Consider the following 19,613-nt stretch of genomic DNA (forward strand, 5'->3'; position numbering starts at 1 on the left):
AAATAACTTTTAGAAAACATTTCATGCAAGACAGGGCTACAGGCAACAAATTCCTTCAGTTTTTGTTTGAGAAAAAAAAAAAATCACAATTTCTCCCCTCCTGAAGAATAATTTTGCATGGTCCAGAATTCTAGGCTGCTGGTGTTTGCTTTTTTTCAGCACTTTAAATTTTGCATTCCAGTCTCTTCTTGCTGGTCAGATGTGATCCTTCTCTTTGTTCCTCCAGAGATGAGGTGATTTTTTCCTTAGGCTTCTTTTAGGATTTTTTTTTTGGGGGGGGGAGCATGTTGCTAAGTTCAGTTTAACAGGCATTCTGAGGCAGAAAATGGGTGAAGGAATACATGGAATTTAAGGAATTTGTCTTGGAGTGTGGGGGGTAGTGGTGCCAGCTCCTCCAGCCGGGTTCAGAAGTTTTCCTGTTAATGACCATGGGGAGTAAAATGTCCCCAGCGCACGTGGGGTACAGTGAGGGCTTGGGGGCTTTTGGGTTCATCGGGATAATAGCAGAGCCTAATGCCATGCCTGGCATTTGCCTCTAAACCAACATCACCCTGCAAAATAGCCGCCACCCTGGCAGGCACAGGTGAGACCTGAGACCTGAGAAAGGGACTTGCCCAAGGTCCCTTGGGAGGCGGGCCTCACCCTGCTGCGCCTCCTCTCAGCTGCACAATGTCAACTTCCTTGTGAGGTTGAGATGCCCCAGGGCAGGGAAACTCCTACCACACGCACTTCCTGGTGAATATAGAGCCTGGCAGGGGTTCAGCCTCTTCAGACTTTACTATCATGGACACCGGTGTTCATCTGCACCCACTGCAGCCCAGGACATCCTTCTGAGGGTCCAGAGGTGAAAGGCCCGGTGCAAGAAGTGAACCATGGCAATCTCACCCTTTCTGCAGTGAGACAGCAGCCGCTAGATGTCCTGCCTGGGTGTAGGTTTTTGTTTGTTTGCATTTATCCTACTTGGTGTTCGCTGAGCTTTCTGGATCTGTGGTTTGGTGTCTGACATTACTTATGCAGAAATTTTCAATCAATGTATTTTTTTTCTAATATGTCTTTTGTCCCTTTCTCTTTTTCTTCTCTTTCTGGTGCTCCCATTACACACATGTCAAACCTTTTGTAGTTACCCTACCATCCTTGAATTTTGTTGTTCCTTGTTCTGTCCAACTCTTTGTCATCCCATGGACTGCAGCACGTCAGCCATCCCTTTCCCTTCACTATTTCCTGGAGTTTGCTCAAACTCAAGCCCACTGAGTCTGTCCTCGTATATTCTCTTCTTTTCAGTCTTTGTTCTCTTTGCTTTTCTGCTTTTGAGTTTCTGCTCTGCTGGAGGGAAGGAATTTACGTTCAACTGGAAGGAGTAAACAATAAAATAAATAAATAAAATATAGTATGTCAGAAGATGGTAATCGACTATGGAGAATAATAAAGCAGAGAAGGGGATGGACTGGGAGATGTATGCTTGCGAGGGAGGTGGTGTGGGGTATTGCTGCTATAAATAGGAAGTGAGCCACATGACTTGCCTGGAGAAGATGTTCCTGGTGGGAGAGGGGGGCGGGGAGCCAGGGCAAAGGCCCTAGGGTGGAAGTGTGCTTGACGTCTTGGAAAGTTGGCTGGGGCCTAATGTCTGTGAGGGGGGTGGTGAAGGAGGAAGAAATAAGAAAGGAGATCAGAGGGTGGAAGGATCTGGGAGGGGGCTAGAAAGGAGCTGCATCCCTGGGTGAGCCCGTGGTGGGCATGTTTGAGGGGCAGCAGGGAGGCCAGTGACGATGGAGCAGGACGCCATCCGGGGAGAGCAGACAGAGACGAACTCAGAGCGGCAGGCAGGGACTGGGGGACGTATGGCCTTGTAGCCTATGCCAAGGACTTTGGATTCTATTCAAAACGTGATGGGGAGCCTTTGGAAGGTTTTGACAGCGAAGTGATGTGATCAGACTGACAGTTTGACGGGATCCCTCTGGCCACTGTGTTGGGAAGAGCCTGAAAGGGACCAAGGGCAGAGCCAGGGAGCCTGATCTGGAGGTTGCTGCAATCGTTAGGCCGCAGACAGTGATGAGGTGGCCTGGAGCTGTAGCAGCGGAGGGGTGAGAAGTGCAGATTCCTCATCTATTTTGAAGGCAGAGCCCACAGGAACCACTCTGCTGACAGGCCGTTCATTTCAGCACTGTTTGTTATAGCAAAAGTTTGGAAGCGTCCTCAATGCTCAGCTCTGGGAGACTAACAATTACTGTGCACAGTAGAACAGGACACAGGCTTGCAAAAGAATGAGGAAGCTTTTTGTGTGTTCACACAGAATGACTTTCAAGATACTTTAAATGAAAAAAGCAAAGTGCAAATGTTACTGTTTGTGGGGCTGGGGTGGGGGGAACAAAACAAAACAAAGCACACACACCTGTACACACACACACTTGTACGCGTGTGTTTGTTAAGAATGTCGGTGGAAAGATACATAAAGACCTGGTAGCAGTAATTGCCTCTGGGGACAGGGAGACTGGGGTCTAGAGGTGTGAGGGAAATTTCACTTTTCACGGTACCTTTTGGACTTTGAACTTGGTACCTCCTCCAGGGGTGCTCAACTGAGGGGATTTTGTCCCTCAGGAGACATCTGGCCATGTCTAGAGACATCTTTTGGCCGTCACAGCTGAGGAGAGGGTGTCCTTGGAATCTAGTGGGTGGAGGCCAGGGACGCTGCTAAGTATCCTGTGGTGTGCAGGGCAGCCCCCACCTCAAAGAATGATCCAGCCCCGGACGTCAGTAGGGCTGAGGCCAGGAAACCCTGACCTATGGAAGAAAACAAACATTCTTTTTTTTAAAGATAGTCTTTTATTCTGAGATTATATTTTTGGAGGAAGGCATGAAATCTTTCGTTTCACTAGGAAATAGTGATAGTACACGGTCGTTACTTTTCAACATCTTTACTTGACAAAATAGAGTGCTGGCAAAGCTTTTGTACTTTCCCAAACTGAACAGGCAATTATATTGGCCTATGAAATTCTAAAGTTGGAAACTACTCTTTCCAGTAAGTGAAATTTAGTGGCTTTAAAATACGTTCACAAATTCTTTGATATATCTCTATTTATGAGGTGCAATTCCTCTTTTCTTTTTTTGCCATTCCTCTTGAGTATGAGCTAACGAATAGAACTTGGTAGAAATGATGCTGTCTGATTTCTGCGACTAGGTCACAAAAGGCCTTGCACTTCCTCCTTGCTTTTTCTTTCTTGGATCACTCACTCTGGGGGAAGCCAGCTGTCCATACTGTCAGAACGTTCAAGAAGTCATATGGAGTGGTCCATGTGGTGAGGAAATGAGACCTCCTCCCAACAGCCAGCAGGGACCCAAGGCCTCCTGAACTACATCAGAATCAGATCTTCCAGCCTCAGTCAAGCCTCCAGATGACTGCAGCTGGTATCTTGTTTGAACCTCATGATATATACTGCCCCCACCCCAGCAAGAACTATCCAGCGAAAGACCCTCTTGAACTCCTAACCCAGAAAAACATTTGGGAGTGAGAATAATAAACGTCTGGGTGAGATAATAAACTTGGGGGTAATTTGTTACACAGCAGTAGATAACTAATATAGAAATCATCAAATCCTGTCAATCAAGGTGGAGATCACAGAAGGGCAATGTGTGAGCCGGGGTGGCCTGCCTACACCTGTTTTCATTAGGCTAATACAGGATCAAAGGAAAAAAATAGAATTAGTTGTTAACACTAAGAAGGTGAGATATTTCCCATAAAAATCAAGATTTCTCACTTCTCTGAAAAGGTCTGAAGATCTGGCATTGCTGGGCCTGCATTTCTATTTGGTGACAACCAGCTGCAGATGAATAGAGTACACCCTTTTATTTATTTTAAAAAATTATTTATTTATTTTTGCGGCACTGCATAACATGTGGGATCTTAGTTTCCCTGATCAAGGATTGAACTCGAGTCCCCTGCATTAGAAGCACAGAAAGTTTGAACCACTGGGCCTCCAGGGAAGTCCCAAGTTCACCCTTTTAGACAGGAAATGTGATCCTCCGTTTGCCACACTCACCACCATTCCCTTATGTCTCTTACCTGGGTCGCTTTACTCATTTATGTTACCTGCTTGACTCCTATGGGCATTTGAGCTTGTAACTTGTACTAGGAGAATTTTTATGAGGTATCGAGATCAGGAATACCCAGGCATGGTTGACAGGAGTGTCAAATGACCAGGACAGGAGTTCCATGGACACAGCATGGGTTGGGTTACCACTGCTTGCATATTGGGATGGCAAGTCAGCTAGATTCTCATACTTCTTCTCTTTCGGATGAAGAGTAACAGTTATCGCTGCTCCTCTAGGTCCCCAGGCTCTCCAATTCAGCCTCCCTTATGGATCTTCACATCCTCACGCCCCTGTCCCCTCCAGAAAATAAACCACCACGCCTGTTTTCTCCATACCTTTTTATTGAATTCTGCAGACTCATTAAGGGACCATTTGCTTAGAAATTCTTAAACATTTGGACGTATTTTACAAGACAGGACAGCAGCTGGAGGTCACAAATTTCATCTCATCACATGCATAAAAAGACACTGGGTTTTTTGTTGTTTGGTTTCCGTGTGTGTGTGTGTGTGTGTGTGTGTGTGTGTGATGCTTGTTTTTCACCTTTACAGGAAGGACTAGAGACAGCAACTGACCAGAGATGAACAGAATCCATGAACGTGACTCCAAGAAAAGAGTGGCTAAGGACATTGGTCGTTTATGGCTAATGTGATTGGCTTGGCCCCTGTTATGGGCGGGGCGATCAGAATGGCTTTGCTGGCAGAAAAGCCTCAACCTCACCCCGTGGTTCCTGGGAGAGACAGAGGGTCATAGCTGGCAGGATCAAGAAGCATGCTACCATGGGGGGGCACTGGGCTCAGAAAAAAAGGAAGACCCTTGGCTCTGAAAACTGGAGGACAGGCTGGCCTTGCTTTCCAGCTCAACTGCCATGGCTCAGGGAATGCAGTCCAGTTTCCAGATATCAGCTCCCACATTGCTGCCCCCAGCAAGTCCCAGCCCAGGGGAAGCCGTGACCTCGGACCCTTGGCTTAGCCTACTGGAAAACCACCTTGTGCTATGGGCTAGGGTGAGCTAAAGTAGGGTCTGAGGGTGAAAATGCAGGGCAGGAGAGCCGAAAAGAGACTGGGCCCCTGGAAGTGTAGCTCCGAGAAGACCCTCAGGGCCGAAAATTTGACTGTCATCTTGGCCCCCAGTTGAGTCAAAGAACAGATGGCAATGCTGGGGGTTACAGGCTTCAGTGGGAGGGGTTCCCCATTTCTTCCTCTTTCCCAGAATGAACTCCTCTCTCCACTCACCCATTCACTCATTCATTCATTCACTGGGAAGTCAATCATTTTCACATTTACTCACTCACTCAAAAACAAAACAAAACAAAACAAAACCAAAACCTACAGGTTGGGTGCCAAAGTCATATGTTAGGGGCTAACCCTGAGTCCCTTGACCTTGGATTGAAGCCAGGACAGCAAAGGGGCCATACAGCCCGACCCCTGCTGGTCTTCCTCATCCCCACCCCCAGGCACTCTGAGCTCAGATGTCACGCTCATCGGAGAGAGACCCCCAAAGTCCTAGTGAAGACGAGGGGGCCTGAGCCACACTGAGAAGTCCAGATCCTGTGGGCATCTTCTCCCATGCTTCTTTCCTTGTTTTCCAAGCCTGGATGAGCTTAGGGAGGCAGGAAGTGGGTGGCGATCCATGCAGGACTCCGGAGGGCATCCCAGTGGGAGAGAATTGGGAGTTCTCTTCATTTTCCAGAACGCTCATGTCATGGGAGCCAGCCACTTGCACTGCTTCTGCAGGACAGGGCCTCAAGGGGGGTCTTGGAAACTGGGCTTTTGTTGAATTTTGGTTTGGGAGGAAGGCAGTTGCTCAGACTATCCAGCCAAACCTCTGTCTCATCCTATGATGAAGCAACCTGAGACTTCCTGGATGTGGGGTCACCCTGAGGACGAAGTCCCTGCTCCTCCAGGCCCACCATCCACAATTAGGAGGAAATTTAAAACCTCTTTTGTCAAATGCTGTCCTTGGATGTGGACGTTCCACCTGCAGGCCGCCGTAGCCAAAGCCTCGTTTTGTAGTAAAACTAGATTGCAGCTGTCTCTCTCTTTTGGCCCTTCTGGACTTCCTTCATTGGGTGGGGACTTTCAAGGGTCTGGAATGGGATTTCTTGTTTTATTTGTTGAAAAAAAAAAAGCCCTTTGGGGATGATGCTGTTTGCCATTGCCTGGCCAGTCGGTTCCTTAGGCAGCTGGCGACTGGGTAAAAGTTAACTGTGTCTCTTGTACAGAAAGCCTGAGGCCCACGAGGGCGCAGGACCTGGGCAGAAGGCTGAAGCACCGTGAGCAGGCCAGCCAGAGAAGGGGGGTTCACTCCGTGGCTGGCCTGTGGGAGGGGAGCAGGAGCCTCATCCCAACACAGTGTGGTCCCTGTCAGGGCACTGGGGACGGACAGGCAACCAGCGGTGCCACAACAATCGTCCAAGACAGGGAGCAGAGAAGATCGGGGTGTCCTGCTGCCACTTCCCTCCCTGATACCCTCTCAGAAAGCGCCACACTCTAGAATCTGAGCTTCTGCTAACTGCGCCCTCTGCCTTTGCCCCCGTGGCTTAAGCCTGTGCTCAGATGTTCAGACCACACACACACACACACACACGTGCACATACAGGCATACACTGGAAGGGGGTGGGGAAGGGGTGGTAGAGACAGACTTTCCCTGGATATTCAGTCCGGTATGCAGTTGGTATGCAGTACTAGGTGCCCTCAGCAACATCCGTTTCGTACATCAAATAGCCTCTTTTAAAACACCTGTGATGTCAGAGATCTCATGACCCGACATGGCACCAAGTTCCATTGGGAGGCAGCCCTGCTTAGTAGAAGGACTTTCTTAATCTGAGCTGAAATTGACTGCCAGGTCCCTTTCATACAGGAGAAACTTGCAGAGCCATCCTGTGGTTAGGTGGTCCCTTCTTCAGGTGAATGGTCCCACTCCATCCCATCCCCCTCCAGCCTTTAGATATTTCCAGGATCCTCTCAAGAAGGAGTGGAGAGTTAAGAGTTAGCAGTGAAGATGAGGGGCTACTCGACGAACAGACTCCCTTCCACATCCATTTCTTCAAGCTGGCATTTGGGGGAGTTCAGGAGAAATTCCAGGTTCAGACAATATCAGGGGCAGTGGATGGAAACCCCAGAGACACAACGTTTTCCTAGATGAACCACCCACAGACACCCACAGGCAAGGGTGTTTGCTTTTCTGACCATCAAGCCTAGCAAACTGCTGGGAGACAGTTTTGTTGTTGTTCTTGTGCAAAAGTTTTTTTTTTTTTTTTTAATTCTTGTCTATTTTATTTGGCTTTGTTTCAAACCAGATTACTGGGAATTGGGGAGGTGGGAAAACTGATTAGAGCCTTAGCCCAGAATGTAGTTCAAATGGTAAAGAATCAGGGTTCGATCCCTGGGTCAGGAAGATCCTCTGGTGGAAGGAATGGCAATCCACTCCAGTAATCTTGCCTGGAGAATCTCATGGACAGAGTAGCCTGGCAGGCTACAGTTCTTTGGGTTGCAAAGAGTTGGGCACGTCTGAGCGATGAACACACACACCAGAATGATACGTTCATTGTTCTGTTGGCTTCCCCTTGGGGTTGATGACTCAGTGGGCGATGGTTCACTGCCATCTAGGGGGTCCTGACTTGGCTCAAATCTCTGACCTGGGCAGAGGCCAGAGCCCTGCCCAGCAAGGCAGGTGGGATATGACAGTCTACAGATGCCCGCTGGAGATGATCTGGGCTTTCTTTCTCTTCTCGCACGAACTGATGGATGGAGAATTATCTTCTGGTGAAGATGCTGCTTCACGAGATGTTGCCAGCCTATCCGAGGCCTGGAAACCGCCTGGTGGAATGAATTATCCGTACAGTCCAGACACTCCCTGATAGGTGGAAGCTGGAAAAACACTACCATCCTTGCCATGAATCTCTGGCTCTGTGGAGTCAGGTAGCTGGAGAGGGAAGGGGAGATGAGATGGCAGATTCTGGGGACAGTCCCTTCTCAGGATTTGGCTGCAAGCTTGTCTGGCCGAGGGTGGTGGTGAGGCTGTTGGACGCGGGTTGAAATGCAGAACTGATTAAAAGTGGATGATATCTGAGGCCCAGGATTTTCTCTGGGTTTTGAGAACCTGAAAGTGCTCTGATCTTCAGATCCAATCGATGTCACAGCAGCAGGGCGCCGGATGCAGTGACAGGCCAGCCAGAAGGGGTTTCGGTGTCCTCTGAATCTCAGAAATGCCAGAGGGAGGCTTTCTTGCATGAGATTTTAGACTCCAAGATCTCTGGGAAGAAGAAAACTCAGTCCCTTTAAAACCCCAGAAGGGTGTGGGGGATGAGCTAAACCTGCCCACATCCCATCCCGACTTTGAGGGCCATCTGTAGCCCTGCTCCCCCTGGTCTCACTCTTGTATCTGTGCTCTGGATTCTTGAGAACAATAAACAAGAACAGACAGAATGAGGAAAGTAACAGGTCAACAGATTCTAGGCCTTGTGTTAGAAAATGCCTGCATGAGGCAGTCAGAACCCCAAAGTCTTTCCCCACCTCCAGAAAATCAGAATAAAAAAGAAGAAGAAGAAAAAAAAAACAGTCCAAGGAACAATGGGAGGAAATGAAAGAGACCAGAAGACATCAGCTGCAATAATGACCAACAATAGAACTCCCAAGATGTTACTGTGTATTACAAAAGAAGAAAGTAGACTCAATGGCCCAATTATAAATTTGCTAAAAATACATATATATATTATATATATATTTTATTTGAACAGAAAAATAGACTACTCTGAGATGCGTGGACATCCTATGATGTAGTCACGCATCAGATATTTCTAGAGCCAGAAAAATGGCAACAGAAAACGCAGAGGTAACTCTTATTTCTGGATGTAGCCAGCGCTGGTTTGGGTCGCCCGGGGTTGAGTAAAAGCATTTGGATGCTGTCATGTAAGCAGTGGGAGGTGAGGAAATTTCAGCTCAGGGCTGGAGGTTCTCCACTGTCCTGCTGGGGGAGTCACGGGAGGACTCTTTCAAGTCCTGCCAACTTCATGGTGGTAGAAAAAGTCCTTTCTCAAAGGATCATGTGCTAGAGGCTTTTCGCCTCCCTCGCAGAGGATTCAAAGTTACTTGACTGGAGGCTGAGGCTTGGGGTCATGTTACTTGAGACTAGTTAGTTGGCAGAGAAATGAGGAAAGGAGAGAGGGAGAGAGAGAGAGACCAGGCTTTAGTGACCCTTGTCTGGTAAATTTTAAATTCCCCCCGTGCCCATGGACTACACACTCCAGCCAAGACTTGGAGCAAGACAGAAATATACAATAGTTACAAACATCAACAATACATTACAGTTTTACAGAAGAGAATACTGTTCTGTTTTTTTTTTTTTCTCATTAGAAATGTGGATCTTATTAGGAGAAAGGGCAAGGATGAGGCTTACAGATACCAAGACACGGTGGAGGAGAGGTTGGGTAATCAGTCTGAAAAAGTCTGTGTCACCAGCAATTCTCAGGGGTGAGCCAGGTGGGTTGAAAGGAAATGGCCTCCTCAGGATTTTGCTGTTTCACCAACGTCACATTCTTCCTTCTCGATCCCCGATGCCTTGAGAGAAAGGGGCTTTCTGGGAATGAATGTTCTTTCCTCTTTTTTCTCTCCCCATTGAGTGTGCTTAAGATAAAACTCCTAAAGAAGGCACTGAGAAATCTACTGCACGGAAGTCCTGTTGCTTTCTTTACCCCAAGATAAAAAGGTGAGTAAATGGACTCCTCCAGAGCTTGCTCACCTCTCTCTGCTGGTCGGCGACGGCCCCCTGGGTGATCAGGGTGCACAGCTACCTGGTCCCTTGTTTTTGTTGTCCCATGTAGCCTATGTCTTGAAACACACACTCAGCTGTGTCCGGACCTGGTCCCTAGCCCTTTTTGATAATGGTGGAAGTTTGCTGGGGTTCTTGATGAGTTTTACTGAATGTGCCGAAGGGGCCAGGCATCCATCTACCTCCAGCCCCTAGATTCATTTCTTTGGGATGAAATAACATTTCTTGTTTTTTCTCCCACTTTCATTGGTTCAGGAATGGGTGGGACCACCAGGTTAAAGCAGTATTTGCCTCCAAACCATTGCTTTTCTCTCCTCCATCAATACCAGTCTATCAAGGTTAGCTTCTCAGTGGAGACTCTTAGGTAGATTTCCCAGTGCACGTACACAGTACATGTACAAGTAGGGTGTACACATCTTAAAAAATCTGGGCATGTTTCTTTTTGGCGGGTGGGGGCCTGGGAAACCTTACAATACTCTATTTTGAATCGGCACAGGGTAACAACTATATTCCTACGATAACATCCACACATAAAAGGAAAACCCAAAACAAAATGCAATACTTTCTAAGCATAGTATATGCTGAGTTTCAGTTATTCTGTTTCTATAAGAACTCTATAGGACTCTGGCTATTAAGCCTGAACAGGTAGGTTCTTCATGATACTTCTGAATTCATCCTTCAAAAGTGACTCAATAAAATGCTACTTTAAGTTCAGACAAAATACATGAGGAAGGAAAGGGATAGGTCCTGCATGACCATGCAAGGCAGATAGGGCCTTTGGTTACAAGGAGAGTTGCACCAATTGGTTATTAGTTTTTTTTTTAAAAAAAAAAGAAAAAAGAAATCATTTCTAATCTGTACACTTCTCGACTGCTTCAACCAGCAAATGAAATGCCTCGATTTGAAGAAGGGGTGATAAGTTCCTTCTCACTATATATGGCTATATTTAAACATGTTCACTTTCCTGATATGTAAAATAGACTATATTATTATTATTATTATTAATTTTTACAGATAGCATCAGCTCTAAAAATATCTGAATCGGAAATCACAACTATTTACTTTTATCAAAAAGCATTTGTTTGTTTTCCCTGAATTTTCACGTTTGTGCTGATGGCAGATGTGAATGGCGACAGAAACAAAGAGACGCGAGAGATGGCCCTGGGAAGACGGTCTTGCAGCCACTCCTCCACCGGCCCCCAGCCTGTACTGTGTGCTCAGCAAAGCACCTGGGGGGCCCTGCGCTTCCTTTTTCCGGTGAGCCACCAGCCCAGGATAACCTCGTACTCCCTGCCCCTTAAATCCCTTAGGATTTGATGCAAGAGTACTCTGGTACTTCCGGAGTCAAGACACTGTGTTAACGCAGCAGAAAACAGGACTGCGCCCTCTTGGAGGGATCTACAGTCCTTGGAGATGCTGAGAAGCAGTACGAACTGGGTGCATATGCAGCAGAGGATACAACATTTTCAAGGGCAGTGGAATGACCTCGTGTCATCATACCTGCGACAGTTGGCCCAATCTCATGCCACTGTGCAGAGGGCAGGCAGAACGATTCTGTGATGCTTGTGTACTGACAGGTGGATTGTGCCATTGTACTAACAGGCAGACCAACAACAGATTCTATGAAGGACAGGCAAACCACATTTTGTTCCATCAGGAAGACGAATGCCTGGCACTATATTGAGGATCGGCAGAGCTACGCTATTGTACTTGGGACACCATCCATCAACATTGTGTTAGGAGAACGACATTGCCCCATTGTACTGAAGACAAGGAGATCAATAACGTGTCATTTTCACTAACAGATGGGCCAACAGCATGGCATCGTGCTAACCGGTGGCTCCACCCAGTGTTCCTGAACTGGGGAATGGCCAGCACCACCACGCTGTTGAGCTAAAATCAGGCAGGTCAACGCCAGGTCATCAAACTACGACAGGAAGACCAACACCGAGAGAGAGCGACCAGAACTGCTCACAACGCACACAAATACTTATTGCTTTTGTCTGTACTGGCTGCACTGATGGCTGCAGAAAGGAGAGCTGAGCTGTTAGTACAGACAGTGACACTGAAAACACACCCACACCTGGTGGACAAGAAAGAGAACAGAGTACAACACCCAATGCCCAACCATCTACATCCTTCTTCTGAGATGCTCGTGTTTCCTATACACATGACTTGAGCACAGGACCCCACACAAGGGCCAAGTACCCTTTTCTGATGCAAGAGGGTTAAGGGGAAGCTTGAGGGGGACAAGGAAGGAGCCCACAGACTTTGACAGCAATACCAGCACAGTATCACCCACCGTGGCCAGACACACGCCTGGAGCAAAAACTCAGCTGTAGTCCCAATGAAGTGGCCCACGGGAAATCATGCTCGTTTTAAAGTGCGAGATGTTGACACTGTCCCTGGTAAAACCTATTTTTTTTTTGTAAAACATAAAGTGCTTTTTATTTTAACTTTTTTCTTAAAACTTAAATACCACAGGAAACAAAAAAGAAATTCTATTATAGTAAGTACTTTCCCTGCCTCAGCAGGAAGGATTCAAAAGTCTGAACTGGGCATTTCGATTGGGGATTTTTTTTTTCCTTTTGTTTTTTCAGATTAAAAAAAAAACAAAACAGATTTTATTCTGTTCTTCAGTAACATACAGTCACTTTGAAGAAGCTATTCTTTTGCATATTTGACACTTGCATATCTTTTGAGTCTACCCTAGCGATGTACAGAAAGCATTTTCCTTCTCCACCCTAAAGCAATGCTCAGAGTTCATACTGTTGCCTGAGCACCCGCCTTCTGAACCCTTTCCAGATTGCCAGGGGGCAATTAGAATTGAGTACAAGTGGTGCAACTCACCCTGATGATATCTCAAAATAAAATCTCAGGTACTATGGAATACTGAAGTCAATGAAGACATTTGAGGAAGGGTTTTGCGCTGGGATCCTGGCTTACGGTGCAGCTTTCCCCAGGACATGAGCATGCCCGGTAGCCTTCTAACAGTGGGATCCATCCAGCAGGTGACGGACAGAAGTTCCTAGAGGTGGCCAGGCAATGCCCAAAAACAAAATGGTCAACCCACTCTTCGAACACCGGCCACCTGTTCCAGCATCCTTCTTCAGCAGAAGCCAGGAGGGATGAAGATGTTGCCCTCGGAGGCTGTGATGGAGAGCCATGAGAACAGAATGAGGAGTAGGTGGCCTCGGTGGCGTCTGGAACATGGTAGTGGTGGCTGCGAGTTCTGTTCTTGTCATCTTCCAAAGAGGGCAGTAGAGTTGTTACAAGGAGGCGCCATACCCCATGGCTTGGCCGGCTTTGCTTCTGATGGACCCGTTAACAGCTCTCAAGGTTTTAAGGGAGCGTCCTCTGGAGTCTCTCTTCTTTCTGGGGGTTTTGCAGAGCCTTTCTGTTTCAGAGTTCATGCAGAAAACCTCCGCGGCAGGTAAGCTGAACAGCACCCCTCTTTGGACCCTGCCAGAAGTCTCTTCTCAGTGTGGGGGTGGTTCAGATGCTCTGATCCCGTGAGCTTCCGTGGGCTCCGCCCCCCGGCAACACGCGGACGTCCGGGGAGATGTGGTTCTCAAGTTTGCACTTTTCCGGACCACTGGGAGCTTTTCCAGTCAATGCTTCTGTAGAGTAAATACAGTTCTGCCTTAAGAACTTAGGGGAGGTGGGTAAGGGGGAGCTTTCAAAGTGGTTCTTCTCTGACCTCGTCCCGACACTGAACTTGGGACTCGTGTTCCCAGGGAGGCTCTTGGGAGGGCTGGAGTCCACACTGTAGAGGACTTGCCCTTCGTCATCTGTGTCCGCATCAATGTACTGGTGGATACCTGCTTCGAAGTTGAATGCTATTGCTGTGTGTTTCTCTGGCGACCGGGGGGGTGTCCGAGCACTTGCTGTGGTGTAGATGGAGGACTCTGGACTCAGCACAGGCCTGTCCAAGAGGGTGGCACACTCCAGTCCCGCCACAGCTGCTGCAGCACCCCCCCGGTTCCTAAGAGGGTCATGGTACATCCCCAGAATGGGGACTAATGGACTGGGATCGCCCTCCATGAAGTTGACTTTAAGAGCTCGAAGCTTCAAGGGGTTGGTGGTCTTCATGGAACTCTTGGGGCTCTCGATGAAGAAAGTGGAGTGATGGCTGGCATCAGGGGTGGAGTTGGCCTCCACAAACCTACCACCAGTGGCACCCAGAGCTCCCCGCCAGCCAACCTCTGGGGCCATGCCACCTCCAGTTTTGCTGGGAAGCGATGCCAAAGGGCTGTGGGAGAATCTGGTGGCTTCAGGGAAGTCTGTGGCACAGCTAATGAAGCTATCAATGCTTGACATGCTTCGCATGTCAATGACCCCTTCTGTACGAGTAGGCAGAGGGGCCACGGGGCTGGGGATGCTCTCCATTTCAAGTTCTTCCTTTGGTTTGCTCTGGGTGGCTGACTCCTTAGTATTGAGAATGGGTTGAGATTGGGTCTTGGCCATCTTGTTGTACATGTCTTCCAACTGCTGGACGTTCAGGTGCTGAGGACTAGAAGATGATCTGGCTTTCTCAGGGGATCCCTGCTCCTTGGTTTCAAAGGATTTGCTTGAGCTGGTTTCAGACAGTGTCCTCTTGGTCCATTTCCATTTGCTGGGAGACAAGTGATTATCTTGCACTTTGTCTTTCTGACCCACATTCTCTCCATTTTTCTCAACCACAATGTCCATCATCTCGATGCTCCGGGGGAATGCATCCTTCATATTCATGGATACGATGCTGCCGTTCCTCTTGGCTCTCTCCAGAGCCTCTCTCCGCTTGATGGCTTTCTCCTGCCTCTTTTGCTCTTTGTAAAACTCGGAGAAGTTATTGACAATGATGGGGATGGGAAGAGCAATCACCAGGACCCCTGCGATGCAGCAGAGACCCCCCACAATTTTCCCCAGGAGAGTCTTGGGGTAGATGTCTCCATACCCAACAGTCGTCATGGTGATGGTGGCCCACCAGAAAGAGGCCGGGATGCTTTTGAACTTGGTGTCATCCTCATCCTTCTCGGCAAAGAAGACAAGGCTGGAGAAGATCATGATGCCCATGGCAAGGAAGAGGATGAGCAAGCCCAGCTCATTGTAGCTCCTCCGCAGGGTGAAGCCCAAGGACTGGAGGCCAGTGGAGTGACGTGCCAACTTAAGGATGCGGAGAATACGCATAATCCGAAAGATCTGGACCACGCGGCGGACGTTCTGGAACTGCAGCACGCTCTTGTTGGATTCAGTGAGGAAGATGGTGACGTAATACGGCAGAATGGCCAGTAAGTCAATGGCGTTGAGTGGGCCCTTGAAGAACTTCCACTTTTTTGGGGAGGAGAGGAACCTCAATAGATACTCCATGGTGAACCATGCGATGCACACGGCCTCCACGTGGGCCAGCTGGGGGTTGTCTGTGGTCTGGCCGAACTCATCAAGGCTCTGCAGCTCGGGCAGGGTGTTGAGAGACAGGGCAATGGTGGAGAGGACGATGAACATGATGGAAATTATGGCAAGGATCTGTGAGGAGAAGAGAGTGGGATTTAGTTAACAACCAGCAATGGGATGGTCATCCTAATACTCTGGCTCTGCAGGACATTCCTGAATTCTCAAGAGCATTTTCATATCTTGTGAATTAGCTAATGGCTGGATGTTTGAGATAAAAATATTTATTCAAATCCATTTATCACATAGACTTGGAAGTGAAGTGAAGGGAAGTCACTCAGTTGTGTCTGACTCTTTGCGACCCCATGGACTGTAGTCCACCAGGCTCCTCCATCCATGGGATTCTCCAGCCAAGAATACTGGAGTGGGTTGCCATTTCCTTCTCCAGGGAATCTTCCCGACCTAGGGATCAAACCCAGGTCTCCCGCATTGCAGGCAGATGCTTTAACCTCTGAGGCACCAGGAAAGCCCTAGACTTGGAAACTGATGTCCAGATAATTGAAATGGTTTAAAGCTAATCATCAAGCCCAAGGGTCAATCAAATTTGTCTATGAAGGGCAAGATAGTAAATATTTAAAACCTTGAAGCCCATGAATTCTTGGTTACCACTACTTAACTCTGCAGCTGTAGCACGAAAATTAATGAACATAGCTGTTTCAATAAAACTTTATTTATAAAAACTGGCAGTGGATTGAATTTAACCTGCAAGTTATAATTTGTTGTCTTGTGATCTATACCAGTGGTTCATAATATTATGGAGTGGGGTACTGCTTTCCTGACATGATACTAATGATAATAAGTTACCCTTTATAGAGTGTTCATTGTATGCTAGGCACTGTGCTAATCACTTTCCATGAAGCTCCTAATTTCATTCCCTTTTTTAAAAAAATATTTATTTAGTTGGCTGTTCCAGGCCTTTACTGTGGCATGTAGGACCTAGTTCCCTGACCAGGGATCAAACCTGGATCCCCTGCTTTGGGACCACCAGGGAAGTCCCCTTATTCCACTCTTACAACAATCCCATTATCGTATTGTACCTCCAGAGAAGAGATGAGGAAACCTAGGCTTCCAAAGCTAGTCAGCTTCAGAGCCAGGATATTTACCTGGGTTTGTCTGCCCTCAGTACATGAGCTCTTAAGGTTATGTTAAAAATGAGATAAAAACTACAGACCTTTTTGCTAAACACTCAAGATTTTGCAGATGATTTTCAGGGAGGCATAGACATCCTGGTCTCATGTTAGTAATTCCAGAGTATGACTATGAGTTTTTGAGGCTAAGGATCACAGTTTAACTACTTTTGAGTTCCTGGAATCAAGAAGAGGATCTGGGGGCTTCCCTGGTGGCTCAGTGGTAGAGAGTCTGCCTGCCAGTAGTGAGGACGTGGGTTTGATCCTTGGTCCAGGAGGATCCCACATGATGCAGAGAAGCTGGGCTGGAGCGCTCTGGAGTCCAGGAACCCCAACTGATGAGCCCACTAGCTGCAACTGTTGAGGCTCGAGAGCTCTGGAGCCCGTGCTCTGCAATAAGAGAAGCCTCTGCAATGAGAAGCCAGCATACCACAACTAGAGAGCAGGCTCTGCCCTCTGCAACCAGAGAAGAGTCTGCACAACAACCAAGAGCCAGCACAGCCAAAAATAAAAGGAATAAATAAATTTCAAAAAAAAAAAGAGAAAAGGGTCTACTCTAGATATTTGGGCTCACTGGATGTTTATCGAAATTAATAGAACCTAGGCTAGACCACAGCTTAGGCAGAAATGCAAGCAGATGTAATACATTGCTCTAGGGTCTTTTTTTTTTTTCTTCAAAAATACAAATCCAATAACATCACTCTCCTGCTTAATAAATTTCCAGGCCTCTTCAGGAGAAAGTCGAAACTTCTAAACTTATCTATCAGCCCTCCTCACTTCTCCCCAAAACTGTCCTCTTCTCATAGGCTTGCCCCTCTCTTTCTTCTGCCTCTGCTGAAGAGCTGGGGATGGGGGTGAGGGCTCCAAGCCTGTATTAGTCGATCCTGACTACCGCTGAATGACTCAGGGGTGGATAGAAAATCCAGGCTGGGCCGAACCAGTTCACCATGGGAGATTTGAGTTCAGGGATCCAGGGGACGGTAGGTTACAGGGATGGTGAGCCTCTGAATTAAATGGTTGAGTACCACCTAGGCCTGAACCAGCTTCATGGTAAGCCCAAGCCCCAAGCAACTTATTCCCAAGTTGTAGGGGATCAGAAAAGACATTAAAAAAAAAAAAAATCAGAGAAAGCTGAACCTTTGAGAGAAGCCAGGGGTTAAAGGGAAGAGGCAGAGAAAAAGGGGCAGAGAGGACACAGAGGATTTGAAAAAGGGTGGAGAGGGCTGCAGTTAAGAGCTTGGGCTCTGCTGTCAGGCTGTTTTGGGTTCACGTCTCAGAGCTGCCACTTTCTTACCTTGAGCCAGGCATGTAACCTCTCTAAGCCTCAGTTTCTTCATCTGCAAAATGGGATGATAATAACAGTATCTACCTCAGAGAGCTGCTGTGAAACTATATGGGTTAGCACACACAGAGCACTCAGGACAGCTTCCAGCAGCACCTAGTGAATGTCTAATAAATGCCAGCTGTCATTACAGGGGAAATAGCTCAGCACAGGCCACCCTGTCAGCCCAGACCACCCGGCATCTGAGCCACTGGCTAGGCTTCGCTTCTCACCCTTGACCTGAAACTGCCTGCCGTATCCTGAAAGGAAACACCAGTGCTGTTTGGGTGAGCATGAGTGGGTTCAGGCCCCTGCAATGACTCTGCCATCAGGACGTGTGGTTGGCAAGTCCCTCTAGATTGAACTCTGAATCCTCTCTTTGGTGTCTCCTACCACAGGTACCACACTATTGTTGGTCAGTTCTGCAGGTTTGTGCCTCTTCCTCTCTGTCCAGTGAATTCCAATCTATCTTTTAAAATCCAGCCACATGGCCTCTCCCTGCAGGGGTTGTCCCTAGAGGGGCCAACCACTCCATCCACGGGGCCCCCTCATCATTTTGCCTAGCACACACAGCCTGTGTGTGTGTGTGTGTGTGTGTGTGTGTGTATGTGTGTGCGCACCACTGCCCAGAACCTGTGAGCTTTGGAGGGGACAGGGATGGGTTCTGAGATTCATCTCTACACCCCCAGGGCCCAGGACAGCTGGTTCCCATGGTGTTTCTTGGCTGTGGCTCAAGTTCTCGGAGCACCCATGGAAAGGTCAGGATCAGAGTCAGTTTTCAATTTGGTCTACTGTTTGTTAACCATCTTCGACGACTGAGGCGTGTTGAAAGGCGCTGGGGGTACCACAGGTAGCAGGAGGGCTCTAGCGTCTTTCCAGGCCAGCTCAGAAGATGAAAGGGAGTGTCGTGCCACGCAGAACTTCCACAGCCTGTTATTCCACCACCTTCTTGTTTTGGGTTTTGGTTTCTTTTGCTTTAGCTGCCTGGAGGAGGCCATGGCAACCCACTCCAGTATTCTTGCCTGGAGAATCTCATGGACAGAGGAGCCTGGCCGGCTACAGCCCATAGGGTTACACAAAGCTGGACATGACTGAAGTGACTTAGCATGCATGCATAGCTGTCTGACATGTTCCGTATCGTAAAAAGAAAACTTTTGTGTTTTAATTTCTTGATTAGCACTCACTGAAAAAGTAAAATTATACACGCATAATTGAATCACTTCGCTGTACACTGGAATGACATTGTAAATCAGCTATATTTCAATAAAAATAAATTTTAAAAAAGTAAGATTCTATAGTAACCTTCTAAAGTGACCTATCTGGCACATACAAAAGTAGACCTAATTTATGTACTTTTATGAACCGTATTCAAACCAACACCCAAAAAACAGGGCAAGGAGCAGTAACACTGACACTTCCGGTGTGTCCTCCAAGCCTGAGATAATCGGAACTTCTATCCAAGTCCCTTTTCTGTATAGTTTTTAATACAAATGTATGTATCCCTAAACAAATTATTACTTTCTCATTAATTTTTTATTGGCATCTAGCTGCTTTACAATGTTGGGTTCGTTTTTACTGTACTTCAAAATGAGTCAGTCGCACGTATACATATATTCCCTCCGTTTTGGACTTCCGTCCCATTCAGGTCACCACAGAGCATTAAGCAGAGCTCTCTGTGCTATCTGCTTGCTCGCTTAGTCGCTCCGTCGTGTCCGACTCGTTGCAGCGCTTTGAACCAGGCTCCGGTCCACGGTGTTTTTCAGGCAAGGATACTGGTGTGGGACCCAGGGATCGAACCCATATCTCTTACATCTCCTGCACTGGCAGTCAGGTTCTTTACCACCAGTGCTACCTGGGAAGCCACCACCAGTTGTACTACA

At 47.6% G+C, this 19,613-nt stretch overlaps 1 protein-coding gene across 1 annotated transcript in view; it reads right to left on the minus strand.

Annotated features, from left to right (window-relative positions):
- Positions 4,410–19,613, minus strand: part of KCNB1 (potassium voltage-gated channel subfamily B member 1) — a 116,448-nt gene continuing 101,244 nt past the window's right edge. Inside the window, exon 3 of the mRNA XM_018058007.1 lies at positions 4,410–15,360. Within this exon, the coding sequence (XP_017913496.1) occupies positions 13,351–15,360 (2,010 nt within the window). The 3' untranslated portion in view covers positions 4,410–13,350. The remainder of the gene's footprint in view (positions 15,361–19,613) is intronic.

The sequence above is a fragment of the Capra hircus genome, chromosome 13 (assembly GCF_001704415.2).
Source record: "Capra hircus breed San Clemente chromosome 13, ASM170441v1, whole genome shotgun sequence".
NCBI lineage: Eukaryota > Metazoa > Chordata > Mammalia > Artiodactyla > Bovidae > Capra > Capra hircus.